Source organism: Teleopsis dalmanni, chromosome X (assembly GCF_002237135.1).
Source record: "Teleopsis dalmanni isolate 2A chromosome X, ASM223713v2, whole genome shotgun sequence".
In the NCBI taxonomy this organism is placed as follows: Eukaryota; Metazoa; Arthropoda; class Insecta; order Diptera; family Diopsidae; genus Teleopsis; species Teleopsis dalmanni.
The window spans coordinates 232552-252125 of NC_051848.1; the positions used below are offsets into that span (position 1 = coordinate 232552).

The following is a 19574-nucleotide window of genomic DNA, read 5'->3' on the forward strand; positions in this document are numbered from 1 at the left end:
GAAAATAAGTCGTGCTTTATACATATTGACTTTTTTAAATCAGAACTGCTGTTATAAAAAAATTGATTTAATGCATATGTTGAGCCAACAGTTGCTTTTAAAATATGCACACTGGCAAGAACGACATTTGTTTGAAAGTAGCAACAATGACTTTTAGTTGGCTTTTAATAAATTGAAAGAGGATTAAAAACACTTTACTACAACTTAATACAGTTATTACTAAAATTCTTTATAAGGAAAGTAAAACTTTATGATAACAGGTCTCATAAAATAGCTACTAGATGGGCACATAAAATCAAGTAAGATGACTTCTCAAGCAACGCGTTTTTAAAAATAAACCTGCGCAAATATGTTTCTTTTTGAACCGTAGGTAGATGAAATGAAAGGAGGATCGATTCCTGCTCAATTAGCAAAGAAAGTCGTTTTGATTCCACATAATTGTAAGTATAAGGCCAGGTATATTAATACTAGCCTGACGCATTAATAAATGCCAGTCATTTTATGCAAACGTCAAAAACAATAAACACAAATAATCGAATGTTTGATAATGTTAAAACTGATTTTTTCTAATTACAGCAATTAAAAAATTGATAGACAGTAGCCAATAAATACTGAAAGTGGTCAAAAAGCTAGAAGGCATGGTTAAAGCTCATATAGATCTGTTGGTTCATAAGATAGTAATAACATCATAATGCTGTCCTAATGGAATTTGAATATATTTAATTTCCCATCACTTATGATCCACTAATAGCAATGAGTAAAAAATAGAGTAAGAATGTAAGAATGTAAATGTAAACGAAAAAATCAGTCCATTTCACTCATTTTTTGGTACGTACTGTGGTATGATTAGTTTAAAATCCGACGCTGAAGACAGACGTTCTTCATTAAATCGATTTGTATGGTCAAGTTGAACATATTTGTGTGAGTTATAAAATAAATTAATTGATATAATATCATTAATGGACAGTAAGATTATCAAATAACTAATCAAATTACTGTAACTATATTCCTTTCAATTGATTGTCCAAAAAGAAGTTCCATATTAATTAATTTATGGTTTACCATAATTAAAGGTCGATGCCTACTTTCTTGGTTTTGAAGTTGAACCCTCAAATTTCTGACAAAGACAAGTTTTGTTGTATGGAATTTCACTTCATATCACATACCAGCCAGCCGAGAAGACAGCAATGCAGACAAAGAGACAGATGTCGTGACGTAAGTGTTGCAAGGGATACAGCATAGCAGCGTCATACCACAACTTTAAACAGATGTGCGTCATCTTGTTATTGTTGTTGTCATTAATGCCTTTGGGTAAGAATTACAAACATTATGCGTACGTATACCTGTCACGCCTCACGCGAGGTGTCATAAAATAATGAGTATTCAAATGAGAAACAAAAACAACTAATTAATCCGAATAGTGGTGAAGAATTCTAACATTAAAAAAAATAACAGAAAAAATAAATTTCATATAAAATAAATAATAAAAATATTACAAACTACACCAACAACAACAACAGCAAGAATAACAACATTACTAACGATGTATGCTAATCCTTTTGCAAAACCAAAACCCGAGAAATGCGTTTGGGAATGCACTTAGTGTGTGAATAGTTGTGTGCACATCCCGATAATCCTTGAAAACTAAAACTGAAGCACAGCGCGGTGCTCGATCCTAAGCAAAGAAAATCTTTAGTACCTGTTTTGTTGCTCAGTGTAAATTGAAGCATGTAAAGATAATGAGAATTACCCGAAAACAGGATGATCACTTGTGAGATCACAGCACAGCACAAGTGTCTTTTAGGTCTGCGTGAATACGTGTCTCTGTTTTTATGTGCTCATAAACATTTCCATTGTTTGCATTATGCGTTTCAAGTACCTGTACTAATCCTCTCCTGCTCTGTAATTGTCATAGCTGCCTATCTGCTGCTACCGTCGCTATCTTGGCTAATACGTAAGTGTCGAACAGGTATGGAAAGCCACACACACACCCATATACATGCATTCACGTAACGAAGCTAGTTTAAGGATAAGGATCGCACGTCAAAGAAACTCGAAGGATCGGTGATTGAAAATATTGCAGGATTTTTCAAAAACATTGCAAATGAAACTATCTGCAGATGAAGTACACGTACAGAACGTTACGCGCAATTCGGAAAATTTAGGATTTGTTAATTTTATGAATAAATGCCTTTCAAACGAAACTCACTCAAAACATTTTTGCCGTCCAAAAATATTTACGAGTTTTTCAACGTATACACATTCACACGCTTAGGGCTGACCACTACGAAAAATATTTTGTGCAAAACTCAAGGAGTAACTTTCAAGCAAAGTACTCACAGCCTCCGTCTCTGTCGCTCTTTTGCCAACTGCGCTGATTGGTGTCGGCATCGCTCTTGAAGTGTGCGTTAAGAATTCGTTAGTGTTTTCGTTTCGATTCATTTAAGTATTGCAAGTGAATATGCCCGCATGGCTGATGCTGTTCGTCGCTGTGCTGGCAACTTTTTCAACACAACAGCAAGTTGCTAGCACCTTGCGAAATACGCGCTTAACATCGTCGTATGTGAAAAGTTTGAAAACGGATATAATCGCAGTGCGCGCGCGCAGAACGGAAATGAAACCAATAACAACAAAAACTTTTTTAGAACAAAATAATAAAAATAAGTTCAGCTATACTTTGAAAAATACTGGTAATTATATAATTAACAACAATAATAAATATTATTATAAAAATAAGATCAGTGACAGCGCTATAGACTTTGACATTAGTAGTGAAAGTGAACAGATAACAAATCGCCGGCTTACAAATGAAGTAACAACGGATACGGCAGTAGATTCAGAACACCTCGACGATAATACATATAGTAATAGAAAAGTGCTCGGTGAGAAAATTAAACCAGATCTAAAAATTCTAGTCGAAATTGAAAGTAGTTTATTATCACTATTCAATATGAAAAGACCGCCAACAATAGATCGGTCCAAAATTGTAATACCAGATGCCATGAAAGAATTGTACGAACAAATAATGGGACAGGAAATAAATTCAATTAATATTCCAAAACGCGGTCTACTTACACAATCAGCGAATACTGTACGAAGTTTTACACATCAGGGTAAGTTATATTTAAAATAATACGTGGAAGGTTTAAGAGAATATGGTTTATATTTTGATTGTATTGAATATAAATAATGATAACATCAAGATAAATTTTAATTTCAGACATCGGTACTAATAAAACTAATATCTTATACTTACTCTATTTCATTTTAAATAGATTAAATATACACAAGACTCATCGAAACACTTAATCTATTTCCAGTGAAGTTCCAATACTTTAATATGATTTCTATAACATGGTTTGAAGTGGTCTGTTTGATTAAGCTTGAATAGATGATGACTTTCCAAGCTCTTCATATAAGGATATAACGTGATTTTATATAAAATAACGTGATTCGATTTTATATAATTTACTATTTTGAAGATTATCACGCCTTCAAACTTAACTGTGAGAAATTGGTTTAAGTGGTTTTTACATATAACAAGTTAAAAAAACAATTTTACTTATAATAACATGATTATTAAAAGTAAGTTGTCCCTATTTCGCTTTTCTATTCATTGTGTGAACTCCTTATTGAATGTATTGCTTTTAAAATTATCACATGAAAAGTTATGGGAAATATCTAATTTAAAAACTTTATTTGTCATTCTCAATCGGTAGAAATTAAAAATCCGTAAGACAGATTCTGTCATGCCTTGTGTTCCTGTGTTTTTCTATCTTAGTGAAACTTTCTATATCTATCCGAATAAGATATAAACTAGCATTAGAAAATTTTACTACACAAAAAATGATTAATTTATTGAGAAACTTGAATGAACACAGAAATTGTCGTGAAGATTCAGTAAGCCGTTACTCGTTGTCTTTATGCCTCTGTCTTTTTTGAATATTATCTCAATTAGATCTGCACCAATGTCACAATATTATTACTGAACAGAATATAAATTTATTTTTAAAGAATTGAAATGAATATTGAAATGACATTAAAGATTCGAGCAGTCGTTTATGGTAGTCTCTATGTCTTCATCTTCTTAGAATTTTATTTTATTTAGTTTAATTTATTGTCACAAAATTATTACCACGCAAAATATAATAATAATTTGAAAAAATACTATAGGAATGACATTGAAGACTGAATTGTCATTATCGATACTCTTAAACTTATTATTAATTTTTCTTATTTTTTTTTATTGTCAGTATAATACTGCAACTAGTTTACAAACTATTGGATATTTAAATGTAGAACACACCTTTGAAATAAATACGCGTTGTATTTTTTTTAAGTTTATTATACCTAATAACTGTCGTTATTTATTTAATTAATTATATAACAGTATATAAAAGCTTATTAAAGCTTGACAAAAATATTTATATATGTGTAGTGTTATTAACATTGTGAGAGATTTTAACTTCAACACAAACTAACAAGCAATTTTCGTTTATCAAATATAAAATTAAATTTAAAGTAAAGTTCTTAAGCTAAATACCAACAAGATCGTTGGGTAGAGTTCGATTTATTCTTTGATCTGATTGCATAGGATAAGAGAGACACATATGCCTCTGCATTTGCGTGACGCCTAAGTCTACAGGCATGAGAATTTACGAACTTAGTAATGACGTCCGCTACATATTCAATGTCGAGGTCGCGGTGAAGATACGAGTTACGTACATACCAAGACGTTTTAACAACACACCTCATTACCTTATTTTGGAAACGTTGAATAACCATACGGTTAGTTTGTTTGTGAGGCCCCAACTCTGTATAACTCCAAACGGGTCTAACGACCAGTTTATGTAATATAAGTTTGTTTTCTAGTGAGAGTTTGGATTTTTTTCCCATAAGCCAATACAGTTTCTTCCATTTAATTAAAAGCTCTTCTCATTTTATATTTTTGTATGGGATTGCACAACCATTCAGAAAAATAGGCTTATTTTGAATTTTCCAAGTTGTGAAGTTAATGTGAACAGATTTAGTAATATTAGGTTTAATTCGCCATTTCTTACACCATTTACTGACTTCAGAAATCTAGCTTGAAGTGTGTTAGTTGAAGCATCAACATCTGAATCAATATTCAGAAGAGCTGTGTCATCTGCAAAGATAGCAGTACAAACACCTAGCACTGAAGGGAGATCGGCTGTGAATATAAAATAGAGAGTTGGGCCAAGAATATTACCTTGCGGCACCCCTGCTTTGATTGTTTTCAGCTCAGATGTTATGTCATTTTGTTTGATTCGGAAGAATCTGTCAATCAAATTGAATTCCAGAAGATCGCAATATTGTTTAGGGGCGTACTTCGTAGTTTTGACAGAAGACCATTGTGTCATATTTTGTCAAATGCTTTGGAGAAATGCATCGAGAAAAACAGCAGAGCAAACTTATTTCCTTCCAACGCTTGTTCAATTACATTGGTAATTCGGTGAATTTGATCGATTGTAGAATGTTTATTTTTAAATCCGAATTGATGGGCTTTTCTGCCTCAATAAGTGTGTTAAGACATTTAGCAATAATTTTTTCGAGCAGTTTTGATAATACAGATAGAAGTGAAATTGGTCTATACGATGAGACCTAAGGCGCTGGCTTTGAGAAGCATAACATCGGCTACTTTCCAAAGACTCGGATTGTACATTAGTAGTTGAATGGATGGGGTGCAACTCCATGCTGCACGCTGTCTTGCCTGCGTGATTTTAAGGGTTTCGAGTTCAATTTCATTGACAATTTCAAGTACAATTTCAAGTGTAATAAAAAAATCAATAAAATCAGAAATCTTGGGCGATTCAGTGTGCCAATATGTTGGCGTTTCACTAGATAAAAAGTCACAGTGCATACAGTTCGCTGCTTTCAATAGTTCTTTTCCTTTGGTTGTGGTAAGCCGTGAATGTTTCTTATTGACTTAATCTTTTATAAAAGTTTTTCAATAGAACATCTTTAACCGTATAATCATAATAAATCCTAACAAAAACTGGTAGCATGTCATGTATATATATATATATTAGGGTGGCCGTAATATGTATGGGGGCAAAAAAATGTGTTCGAATTCTAGATGCCACCCCCTAAATTTATTCGAATACTCAAAAAACTACTAAATGTGAAGTTTTAGACTAATCGGATAATGTTTAGAGGTCGCTCATCGACCTTAAACTTCGGAAAAATGCCATTTTTTTACTTTTTTCAAATTTCTTCGCTCCCATCTCGCGTATTTTTCACCTTTGACTATTTGTACCAAATTGATATTATTCTTTAACATATTAGCTTTCAAATAAGGTAAAAATCAATCAATTTCGACCACAATTAACTAGATTATTACTAAAATAAGAAATCAAACTCGACGTTTATTGAAGCTTTCAAGAGCAGCATAAATATGGGAGTAAATACGAGTACGTATGAGCGAAAGCACAGTTTCTTGGACACAAAATGGTACAATATAATCAAATACTTCCTCACTATATATAATAATTGTCCACACTTGATTTGAATAATATGCACAAAATAGATTAATAAATATAATAAAAGGAAAGGAGTCCTTAAGTAAACAAAAGAAATTCTCTTAGGTGTTAAGGATGAAATAAAACTTTTTGTTACAAAGAACCACAAAAATCAATTTGCAGAGATGACTATAAAGAACTATTGGAACTAGTTATCATCTCTTTGGGAGAAAGTTCATCACCAATATTCCGTGACACTGGACCAATGCACCATGCTCGTTGGATGTGCAAAGCCCTTTACTGTTTGAAGATATATTTATTTCGAAATGAGTTCTCATTGTTATCTTTCGAAGAGCAAAAGCTCAAAGATATCTGTTTGTTCATGATACATGTTTACGTAAAATATTGGTTCAAATGTGTTATAGCATCAGAAGCAGCTTACCAAGATTTTTGTTTTATAAAAGAAATGTAAAATTATAGATGTATTGATAAGACAATATCTGAGGCTGCTATTAAGAAGATGTGTAACCATTTATTGTATTTATCCGATAAATGCATTGGTCTATCATTTTTTCATGACAACATTCCAATTAAAATTAAAAAAAGAATGGCAGATAAGTTAAAAAAAATTATATCAATGAATGTTTAAGTAGATAGTGATGATAACAATGAAAGCCACGACAATGTGGACGATATTAAAAAAGACGGAGAAAAACGAATTGTTTTGAAGACGGAGAAAGTAACCGATTTTTTATCGAAATCACTAGAGGATTTTGTGACAGCCAATACCATTAACTTTTTTAAGCGATTCAATATATCTACAGATTTCTTGAACCTAGAACCAGAAAAATGGAACCAACATACAGATTATGTACACGCGTTAAAAATTGTTCACAGTATAAGACCTGTTAATGATACGGCAGAGCGAGGAGTAAAACTTTTCGAAGAATTTAATAGAGTCCTTGGTAAAAATGAGCAAGATAAACAATATTTATTGCAAGTAATAACAGATTATAGAAAGACTTTTACAAAGTATACTAAAACAGTTTTGTCAAATAATAAATAAATTTAATATTTTTTATAAATAAATTACTTAAGGACTCCTTTCCTTTTATTATATTTATTAATCTATTTTGTGCATATTATTCAAATCAAGTGTGGACAATTATATATAGTGAGGAAGTATTTGATTGTCTTCAAATATTATATTGTACCATTTTGTGTCCAAGAAACTGTGCTTTCGCTCATACGTACTCGTATTTACTCCCATATTTATGCTGCTCTTGAAAGCTTCAATAAACGTCGAGTATGATTTCTTATTTTAGTAATAATTTAGTTAATTGTGGACGAAATTGATTGATTTTTACCTTATTTGAAAGCTAATATGTTAAAGAATAATATTAATTTGGTACAAATAGTCAAAGGTGAAAAATACGCGAGATGGGAGCGAAGAAATTTGAAAAAAGTAAAAAAATGGCATTTTTGGTAATCGGACCTCTAAACATTATCCGATTAGTCTAAAACTTCACATTTAGTAGTTTTTTGAGTATTCGAATAAATTTAGGGGGTGGCATCTAGAATTTGAACACATTCGTAAGTAACGGCCACCCTAATATATATATATATTAATATATATATATATATATATATATATATGTGTGTGTGTATGTATGTCTATATATTAATATATTCTTTTTTATTCTTGTGTTAATCAAATTATAATTATTTGTTTATATAAAATGTTTAACAAGTTTATAGATGTTGTGGTTTTTACTTAATATTTTAGAATATTTTTCCCATGTTTTATTGACTTGTCCTTGTATGACGAAAGAGGGTTCGCATTTTGTATCAAGTAATTTTTAATGCAATTTATCAGCACATCTTCAGAAATTTTATTCTTAAGATAATTATTGTAACTGCCCTTAACGAGATCTTGAGAATGAATTTTTATTAATTTTTTGAGTTAGGCCTAGTATCAATATACATTTCTCTCGAAAAATTGGCATAACAGTCTATTTAAAAAAGTTTAATGTTAATTTTTTGTATGAAACAAATGCTAGTAGTAGGCTTTACAAAACAATCTCTCTAGATACGTGACCTTTCTTATCTTAGAGGCGACTATATAAAAATTTGAATATATCTTTATTGGAAAATATGAAACAGGAAAGTTTTAACATTTTAATAAAATTAATTGTCTTCCATTTCGTTTTTTTTGTCACAGAGAACTTATTACAATAGAACTTCTTTAGAATAGTCCCTTTTTTTCATTTTCTTTCACCGTTTTTTCACAATTCAAATGGGTGACAAAATACTCTGGTGTCTTACATACATTAAGACCGAAAAGTTTTCGGAAATTCTCATTTAAAATTCGCGCGCTGTATATTTTTCGATATTTTAAGTTTATGTAGTTTGGCAGCAATTACCTTAATTACTATGCCAAAAATGAGCGCGATCTGTCAGACAGTTCGTTTACGGCAGCTGTTGAAACCAGTTCACCTCAGTAGGGCGTTGCGAAAAAAACAATGGAAAAAAATATTGAACAAAGAGTTTGCATCAAATTTTGTGTTTCGAACGAAATTTCGTGTGCAGAATCGTTGCGAATGCTACAAAAGGCTTATGGGGAATCAGTTTTATCGAAAACTCAAGTTTATGAGTGGTACAAAGCCTTCCAGGACGGTCGTACGACCGTCGAAGACATTTCGCAACGCACTACTGAGGTGAACTGGTTTCAACAGCTGCCGTAAACGAACTGTCTGACAGATCGAGCTCATTTTTGGCATAGTAATTAAGGACAGTGCTGCCAAACTACATAAACTTAAAATATCGAAAAATATACAGCGCGCGAATTTTAAATGAGAATTTCCGAAAACTTTTCAGTCTTAATGTACATATATGTTATAATGTCTATTTTATTAATTTTAAATGCTAACAATACTAAAAACTATATTGGGAAGGATCACAAAATATATTTTAAAAATGATCGTAAGTCTCATTTGAATATTGTGGACATTTATAAATTGGACTTTACAATTATGGTAGTCTCAACTATTGCATACTTGTAAACTAAACATTTGACAAAAACCCGGTCAGTTATCCTTTCCTGTCGATCTGGCATTTCAAGGTACACTAAAATAGCTAAACAGTTTTTGTTGAAGTTGATTACGAGACATTTTTTGACTTGTACCATGAATTCAAAGTCAAAATAATGGTACTTTTCATGAAAGCTGTAACAGATGTCACGCTACTTTCTTTGAATGAGATTTTTGTCAAGCCATACAATTTCCTCAGGTTTGAGTAGTCTGATGAATTATTGGATTTAACACTTTGTCAGTTCTGTAGCACAATCGGGACTATACATTGAAAGGAAGTTCTATTTTTTCAATATTTTCTGAATGGAAGTTCTGTTCTTAGGTTATCAATTTTTAATTACCGTAGTCAATAAGATAAGGAGATTCATACCGAGACTGTTCTTGTGACTTTTTGTCTGTATTTTCATTTACGAAGATCGGTGTGGATTAAAAGTTTTATTTCGAGTTTCTGCTAGAATATTCTGTGAGATCAATTGTCTACCTAAGCTTATAAAGCAGGGCTACGTTTTAAGGTCTAGTAAAATTTCACAAAAATAAAAACCGCACTTAACTACTTTAACCATTCTTATTATTTTTGTTAAATTTTTACTTATTTATATTAATTTTTTAACTTAACTTCTAGTACATATTCCGTTAACCAATTTATAAAGCAATTTCCAGACTTTTAAACTAATATGCAAATTATGTACACTACCCAATAATTATATTAGAAAATGAACTATTTTTTAAATAATATTTTCAACTTATTTTCATATGACCAGAAAACAATCGGTTGTGCAGTTAACATGTGTAGACACTTGTAAGGATAAAGGCACCTTTTTATTTAGCCGAATGACCTTGAACACAATTTAAGGGTTTTGTTTTTAATATTGTACACTTTTAGCATATGTATGAGTACAATCAGGATTCTTCATGGCAATTGCTGTAAGTCAAGTGTTAAGCGCATGCACTTAATGCTATTGTATATACCAAACAATGGAAATTATTATATCTTTGAAAATCTCAAGTGCTGAGTTGTTTAAAACTGGAAGCATAGATAACACTTCAGATTATTTCTTTTTTTTTTTTGTTTTATTAACGAATCCTAAAAAATTGTACAGAAGCGTTATGATATTGCAACTAGTATAATATTAAGGTGATACTAGCAAGCAATTTAGTTGGAGTTACATAATTAAGAGAAAAAAGCATTAATTATTTAAGATGTAGGCTCAAAGAAGCATACATGAAAAATAAAGTATGTGCTAATTTATTTCCATAAGTTCGGCTACAGTTTTCCGCTTTAACCGTCTTCGAAGAGGATTCGCCTGGAGAAGACTAGATGCTGCTACGTTAACGTGACATTGCAGGCGCTGTTTGTATGCCATTGCACATTATTTCGACTCTTCAGATATTGTTGGCATACGAAGATCAAGAATGTGGATCACTATTTCTTACGTAAAATGGTGCATTTACAATGTTTCGGAGTACCTTGTTTTGCAGGCGTTGAATAGTAGCAATATGCTTTTTGCTGGCGCACCCCCAGAACTGTAAGCCGTAAGTTCAGATTGGCTTTAGGGTATGTTTATATAAGAGGAGCTTGTTGTGCAAAGATAGTTTTGAACGTCTGCCAATGAGGTTGTATAATTTGGTTAGCTTTAGATCAAGTTTATTGCGTTTTTTCTTGACAAGAGCCTTTAAGCGCAATTTGGTGTCGAGTGTCATACCAAGGTATTTGGCTTCATCCGCGTATGGGACTACAGCGGTGTCAATGTCTATTGGTTTTTAGGAAGTCTTCTTTAAAAAAAATACTACGTGCACTGATTTGTTTTTATTTAACTTAATTCTCCATTTCTTGGCTCATGAATCAATGTGATTGACGGCCTCCTGTAGTTTGGCCATTGGGGTTTCAATAGTGCTGTCTATTGCCAATATTGCAGTATCATCGGCAAAAGTAGCGGTTACGTACTGATCTGCTGATGGAAGATCATGTGTATATACGAGATATAATAGTGGCCCCAGAATACTTCCTTGTGGTACTAAAGCGGCTATCTTTTTTAAAGGCGAAAAAGAGTTTTCGTATTTGACGTTAAAATATCGGTCATCAAGGTATGATGAAAGCACTTCATAGTACTTTGTAGGTAGCATGATTTTCAATTTTTGAAGCAAACCTGCATACCATACCTTGTCGAAAGTTTGTGACACATCGAGGAATACGGCAGAACATTCTTTTTTCTCTTCCATCGCGTTTTCTATGGTGCTAACAAATCTATGCAGTTGGTCAATTGTTGAGTGTTTTTTCCTAAAACTAAACTGATGGATTGAAATCAATTTTTTTTCTTCTATTTTCCTCTATACTTCAGATAATGATATTGCGATTAAATACTTTTTTCTGAAATTTTAATATCCTTGTTGCTTACCGCACTCTATGCTAACCATACTCTTAACTTTATGAAATTTAAATACTGTGCATGTTATAGCATTCAATACATTATATACGTGGTATTTTGTATGCTTTATGCAAATGCAATTGAGGTAGGATAGTTTATAAAATAAATATAATATAAAATATTTACTATATATAAAATATATATAAAAATAAAATAAATAAAATATAAAATATATTTACTTATATTATAAATTATTATATAGTATAAAATATTTACTTATTTTACAATATATTATTTTATAATTTATAATATCTTGTTTATATAATATTACTAACATTCTTAAGTGGCTTTGACAATCCGTTGCTATATTTCCGTTCATTAAGTGCAGTAAATAATCTCTCAATCTTATCAATTCACCGCAAACATGATCTGCTGAAAAGATGATGATGGTGAAGATGATGGTCTTCTTTTTCAGACTGCTTTTTACTTTATTTTTTGCTAGAGCATTGTGTTTCTTATAGCGCTTCTTGTTCACGAAATGGTCAAGTTAGCGATGGGCTAACCTTTTTGATACCGCTTTCATCTTAAGAATTGTCTTTTAGAAGAATTATCTTCTTTTTTTCTCTTATTAGAATTATCACCATGACAGCAAAGCTATGTTTTAACCATTTTTGACATGTACTAATTTTAATAAATTAATATTGTAATTACGTTTTTTTTGTAAACTATTTATTTTCAATTATTATAGCCTAACAAATTAATAAATAAAAGAAAACTACTAAAAAGTCTATTTTCTTTATTTTCCTTTCTTTTCAGAAAGCAAATTAGATGAAAAATTCCCGCATTATCATCGATTCCGTCTGAGATTTGATGTGACTACCATACCAAAAGCAGAAAAGCTTACGGCTGCCGAGTTACAATTAACGCGCGACAAAGTTGTGAGAACTTCACATCGTCCAAATCAAGCGCTACGTAAACGCTATCAGATATTAGTCTATGACATAACCGAAGTCGGTGTGCGCAATAAACGGGAATCAAGCTATTTACTCTTGGATAACAAGAGTGTACATGCCAACTGCACCGACGCTATCAGTTTGGACGTACAACCAGCCGTCGATCGTTGGCTGAAACATCCAAAGCAGAACTATGGCCTGTTGGTGGAAATTCGAGTAATGCGCACTTTTAAACCTGCACCAGTTCATCATATTAGATTACGTCGCAATGCGGATGAATCGCGTGATAGTTGGAAACATAAACAGCCCGTGCTCTTTGCTTACACTGATGACGAAACTCATAAGCCACGTAACTTACTTGAGCCAAGTAAGCGTACCAAACGTGCAGGACACAACCGTCGACGGCAACGCAACAAAGGCGACAGTATTTGCAGTCGACATTCGTTGTACGTTGACTTTGCTGATGTTGGCTGGAGTGATTGGATTGTTGCTCCTCCAGGTTACGATGCTTTTTTTTGCCATGGAAAATGTCCATTTCCAATGGCTGATCATCTGAATGCAACAAATCATGCGGTTTTGCAGAACTTAGTACATTACATAGATCCAGCTGAAACGCCTGAACCATGTTGTGTGCCCACGCAACTGGACAGTATATCCATACTGTACCTCAACGATCAAAATACTGTGGTTCTGAAAAACTATCAGGACATGACAGTGATTGGCTGTGGTTGTCGATAGGCATAAAATCAAGTAAAACTCAAATACTGGACACAAGAAAGCATTCCGAGCAAATGGTTCACAATGTCACTCCAGTGACTGTCAGACTGTAATCTCAGTGAGTGCAAAAGTTGGCTTGGATCACGTTTACAGTTCAAGTCACTCAACATTGAATAGCACATGGCTAATGGGTTGAGTGCAAAAATGTACTAAAGGCACTCATTGTAGGGATGCAATATTGGAACTGTGCCGAATCATACTTGAGCAAAGAGAGAATTGATAGTATACCAAATTTATTGTTTTCCTTTTTAATATCCTTTTTAAAATGTTGTTAATTAGTGCAAGTAAATATATATATATTTTTTTATTTACCTGAGTCGTAAGTGTTAAAAACGCAAGCAAATTTAACTTAATCAAACGCAATGTAAATATTCTATTTATCAAACGTAAGACTAACAATATCTACTTAAATAAATAAATTTAAAGAATCGTATGTAAATAACAAATATTTATTTATTATGTATTATATTTTAGTAATTTATTATTTATAAAAGAAATTAATAATATTTTTGATTATCAAAGTGAAGTTGTCGAGTTATTTTATTTTTGTACAGGACCGCAAAGTGCATAAGGACCTTTTTGAATCTTTAATGTCGATTTTTTGCCACAAAAGTTGACTGGCGCACATGTTTTTGACTTCAAAACTCTTACATTGAATAATGTAAGAATTATTGCGACTTAAAGTACATTGAGCCGGACTTGCACATTATTTTAGTATGGTGTTAAGCAAGGACATTCGCACAAAAGTGCCCAGATAACTAGTAGCAGAATTCAACGAAAACTGAATCGACCAAAGGATGAGTTTTTACATTTCATTCGATATATGCACTGAGTACCCGTACAATCAAATGTATATCCTTAGCGGCTTTTTATTGTTACTGTGCCTTGTATGTTTGATGTTGATAGGTAAATACAGATGAAGATATTTAATAAAGTATCTGCACAGAATATCTGAGTAAAAACAATAAATAACCAGTAATTAATTTGAATTATTTCTTGAACAACTTTAAGTATTGCTTTATTTCATATACCTCCATTGCAAATTCATGAACTGACACCTTCCCGTTAAATACTAGTCCACCATAAAGTAGCAATCTTTCTTTTAATTATAAATTAGTAGTGCCAGCTACTAAACTTGTTCAAAAAAAGTATCAACATTAATACTTTCGCTAGATGGGACTTTTCAAGGACCTTACCTAATGCAGACTTAAAGCAACTGCATGGTAAGTGATAAATGTCAAGTGTGTAATATTTTTGTAACAGGAGGCTTATTTAAGATGCGTTTAAAAGGTAGAATCTGAGACGCTGCTTCTAAAACTCAAGAAAAACTTGTGATTCACTGGTAGTAGCAGCAAAATAGTAAGCTTTTGGAAGTAGTTGTTTGCTATTCTAAAGTTTAGTAGAATACAGACACTGCGAATACATTACGTTTTAAGTTGAGTTACATATTTCAGCATATTTAAACTAAGAATATGCTCTCTATTACGGTGGATCTTATATATCTAAAGAACCTAATTAACTATAGTAAGCTCAAATAATTCTTTGCTCAATAATATGCTATTAATTGGACTCTACATAATAATTCAGTTTGGAGTCGCTTGGAGTCTATTAGCACAGAGAATCCTTAAAGGGAATATTGTTGTTACTGTAGTTGGCGAAGCAAATGTAGCAGGTAGACTACAATTCTTTGCTCAATAATATGCTATTAATTGGACTCTACATAATAATTCAGTTTGGAGTCGCCTGGAGTCTATTAGCACAGAGAATCCTTAAAGGGAATATTGTTGTTACTGTAGTTGGCGAAGCAAATGTAGCAGGTAGACTAGCATCCGAGGTGAAGAAATTAAGAACTGCCAATGTTTTGGTTTTATACATACCAAAAACTCAGAATACTTAACTTACGAAGTACTGGAACAACAGAAAAAAGTAACATTGGCAGGTGACTTGAGTGTTGCCTGTACAGAGTCTAAAGTTCTTATAATCTGTCATGAAATCTTTACACCTAAACTGCGTTCTTCAATTTGTAGTAGCTTTACAAACACTAGTATGCTTGCTAAATGTATTTGAAAGTATTTTGTTAAAGAAAAACTAAATTGTGACACTGAAGAATATTTTAAACGTGTACTCTTTCGATCATAACTCGAAATGCTATGCATAGGGTCCCCCTATAAGTAGTATTAATAATTGGCTATACTAACATATTGTAGTATTACTGTCAGAGTGATAACGACACATAACCTAATGTTCCTTCGAGTATTTTACGTACTTTGAATAAGTCAAATAACGTAATTGTTGGTACGATTAAACGCGGTCAAAGATATACACTAGAACATACTATAAGCAATGTATGAGGTATTTTAATGCTTAAAGAATAATATAAATATTTAAAATAATAAATATTTAATATAAATATTTGGATTTTGCTTTTCAAATAAGAAAAGGTAGCAAGAGTAATTATTGAACTTATAAATTTTATTACAAGAAATGCACGCAAAAGAAAATCAACCAACCTATTTTAATCAATCGCAATGATAATGGTGAAACATATGATGACTAGTACTATATAGTTCCGAATCATTGAAGTCAAGACGAGAAATATTTCAATTTCCAAATACCCAATTATCAAACGTAATCAATCTTATACCTGTAGAAATTCCTTAACTCATACAAGAGAAGAGAAACAATAGAATGGAGTAACAGTAACAGAGAAATGACGTGGTCGGTAGGACACCGTTTGGAAGTACAATTTTTTCATGTTTTCCAAATTCCTTCTTTCTACAAAAAAAGTAAAGACATTCGTATTTATTTATAATATTTAAAAGTACTTATTTCCGTACGAAACTACAGATATATACAGAGTTAGACATTAAGAGATGATTAACGAGTGAAGCAAAACACAACTTTTGATGTTAAATTAGATTCACTTTTATTATTACTATTTACACAATATTTCACAATGTTCACGAATGAATAAATTAAGAGAGAGAGAGAGATTGCACCACTGCTGCGCACGCCTTTAGTGCAATTTTCAAAAGAGATCTTCAAGGTGAAATTACGTTTGCAGTTGAAAGAATTGTACGCCACGTCACTATCTCTACGAATGTCACTATATAATTAGTGATTCTGGCACTGATTAAACATTCTCAAAACAAATCGAACTGGCAACCGAATTCGTCGGCTGCTAGACGATGTTTGAGTTTTATTTGAAGGATACTTCTGGTTTTTCTCGTCTGGTTTTCGATATGCAAAAGACTGTTATGCCGTCTGCTGTTGATCTGTTTTTTGCTCGTCAACACAGAGATAGCAGCTTTGATAGGGATCTATACTTACACGTACTAGTTTGTCTTTTCGTAGAATAGTCATCAAGTTATCGTCGAGATCGGTTACCTTAAATGGTCCATCGTAAGGTAGTTTGAGAGGTGGTCGAAGAGCGTCATGGCGTAGACAAACATGAGTACATTTTTTAAAATCCATGTCAAATGTAATTTTAGATTTTTGTATGAATTATCGTAGTAACAATTTGTTTGTATTATTTTGTTTGAATTATCATGAATTATCATAGTAATAATCTGTTTGTATTACTTTGTATAATAATTATTTTGTTTAAAATATATATTGTTGTAAAAAATTATTTTTGTCAATGAAATGCCTAAAACACGTCACACGCTTGTGTTTGCACATGAAAACAAAAGCGTCAAATTTCGTTTGTAAGAAAATGCACACTTGCAGTATGTAACAAGATCATTGTTTGGCATTCATAGCCAAGTTTATTTTAGTTAATTTAGTTATTGTAAATTGAATATTAATTTTGAAATAAAAGGCATTCAGGTGTTCAATAATTAGGATCATTCAAATGCAATCAACGAAATCTCTGAATTCACTGATTTTTGATGGGATCAACATAAGTACTGGATTGAGGTGTTCAGTACATGCAAACATTTGATTCAAACATTTGGTCACACATTTTGATATCCTCGACGTGATCCTGATAGAAAAACACTATTGGCACTGGCAAGAGAGAGTTTCAAGTGAGCAAGTAATTTGTATCAATAAAAAAGGTAAAAGCAACCAGTGTGAGCCTCCTCTGATACTTTTCATAAAACATTTTGATCAATCATTTTTGGCGACCTCGTAAAAAGGACAGCAGCACTAGACTGGCCTGACGCAGCAGTGGTCAACAGTCAACATTCAGCAGTCAATATTCAGCGTTTGAAGTACGTTTAGCAAGGACTCAAGATCAACGATGGCAACAATCAAAACAGCAGACAACTTTGATGAAGGTGCCAGCAACCAAATAGCGTAACAGCCACAACTATTGTCTACGACAAATGGTTTAATACGAAATATCTGCTCGAATGGCAAGTTTTAAAAAGGATTGTACAGAGTTTTTCGGAGAGCCAAGGCTTACAGTCAATGCAATATTACGAAGTCAAATCAAATACGATCATGCAACAATGGAATCAACTTAGATGTTTGCATGATGAACTGTGGGATAACTTGTAAAATCCACTGGCTTTTGGATTTAACCAAGGGGTATATTACCAAATTGGAGATTTGTGCATTGTGCAACAATGCTTGTTAGAGCTCGCCATTAACTTTGAACAACAACAAAACAAACAATCAGAAGTAGCAGAAACAAATATGCGTTCCTCACTGCCATTGCCAAAGGTAACAATCCCAAATTTTAATGGGAATTACTTGAAATTGAGACAATTTTTTGACTTGCTCACGCAAATGGTAGATAAACTTCCGTTACCAGATACTCAAACAAGGAGGTATTTGAAATTGCATGTTACAGGTGTAGACGAAAAATGGATCAGTCATTTCAGCATAATGGAGGAAAACTATTCTGCAGCCTGGACATTATTGCAAGACCATTATAACCAGAAAAGTGTCTTGGCGTCCACCTTAATTGATGAACTATTAAATCAACCAACAATAAGAGAATGCCTATTAACACTGAACAATCTTGGCGTTCAACCTATTTTCCGGGACCCAATTTGGCTCCAGGTACTAATAAAAAAACTCGAACGGACGATGCTTATTAGGTGTGAGCAATCACTGTCAAAACCAAAGGATATTCAAAATATTCGAGTTTTTAGCCTTCTTAGAGCTACAATTTCAATTGATGGAAGTAGTAGAACAAAAAGATAAGGTGGGCATCAAAATTAAATCAGACCAAAATAAATCAGTTTCGTCGGCTGTAATAGTTCTCAAAGGAAATAACAATTGTAAACTATGCAATGTAGACAGGCACCCACTTTACCATTGCCGAAAATTCTCGCAATTTTCGCCAGCTCAACGATTGGATTGGATAAAAAACCAGCAGCTCTGTTTCAACTATTTTAAAAATGATTATGTGATGAATAAACATTCAACCTAGTTCAAGTATATACAATACCGCAGTTATCAGAGCAACAGCAAATAACTCCACAGATCATCGTGATTATGTTTTTTCGCCAACTGCAAGAGTCAAAATAACTACAGCTAATGGAAATACAAGTAAATTTCGAGCATTACTAGACACTGGTTAACAAGTGTACGTAGTCTTTGAACGCCTTGTCAAAAAGTTCAATAATTCAAAAACGAAATCATTACTGTGCAATGAAGGTGTAAGAAAGGTGCAGAAAAATGCAACATAACGAGTCAAACTGCAGTTCTTTAACTCAAGGTATACTACAGATGTGGAAGCGTTTGTACTTTCAAATATAGTTCTACCTCAACCAAGTTCCAACTTCGGTGCAGAGTTTTATTTCAGTCTGTTAAATAAGGATAAAATCACGCTTTTTCCTGCCTTTCCAGTCTTGCAAAATTCAACACTTGGCTGGATTGTTAGTGGCAAGGGTGCATCAAATACAGACACATCAAACAATTTTTGGCAATTTTTGGCGGTGGATTTGCGACTACAAA

General features: G+C 32.6%; 1 protein-coding gene across 1 annotated transcript; it reads left to right on the forward strand.

Annotated features, from left to right (window-relative positions):
• Nucleotides 1–2461: 2461 nt before the first annotated feature.
• Nucleotides 2462–13625, forward strand: LOC119687217 (protein decapentaplegic-like). The gene is made up of 3 exons (XM_038101472.1): nt 2462–2593; nt 2738–3113; nt 12751–13625. The coding sequence occupies exons 1-3, from the start codon at nt 2462–2464 to the stop codon at nt 13623–13625; spliced, it is 1383 nt and encodes a 460-aa protein (XP_037957400.1).
• Nucleotides 13626–19574: the final 5949 nt, after the last annotated feature.

What these genes read in the sequence shown, in the direction of transcription:
- LOC119687217 (XM_038101472.1), top strand. Translation starts at nt 2,462, where the DNA reads ATGCCCGCATGGCTGATGCTGTTCGTCGCTGTGCTGGCAACTTTTTCA. An exon ending in TGAAAACGGATATAATCGCA is followed by an intron (nt 2,594 to 2,737) that starts GTGCGCGCGCGC and finishes TATAAAAATAAG; the next exon opens with ATCAGTGACAGCGCTATAGA. An exon ending in ACGAAGTTTTACACATCAGG is followed by an intron (nt 3,114 to 12,750) that starts GTAAGTTATATT and finishes CTTTCTTTTCAG; the next exon opens with AAAGCAAATTAGATGAAAAA.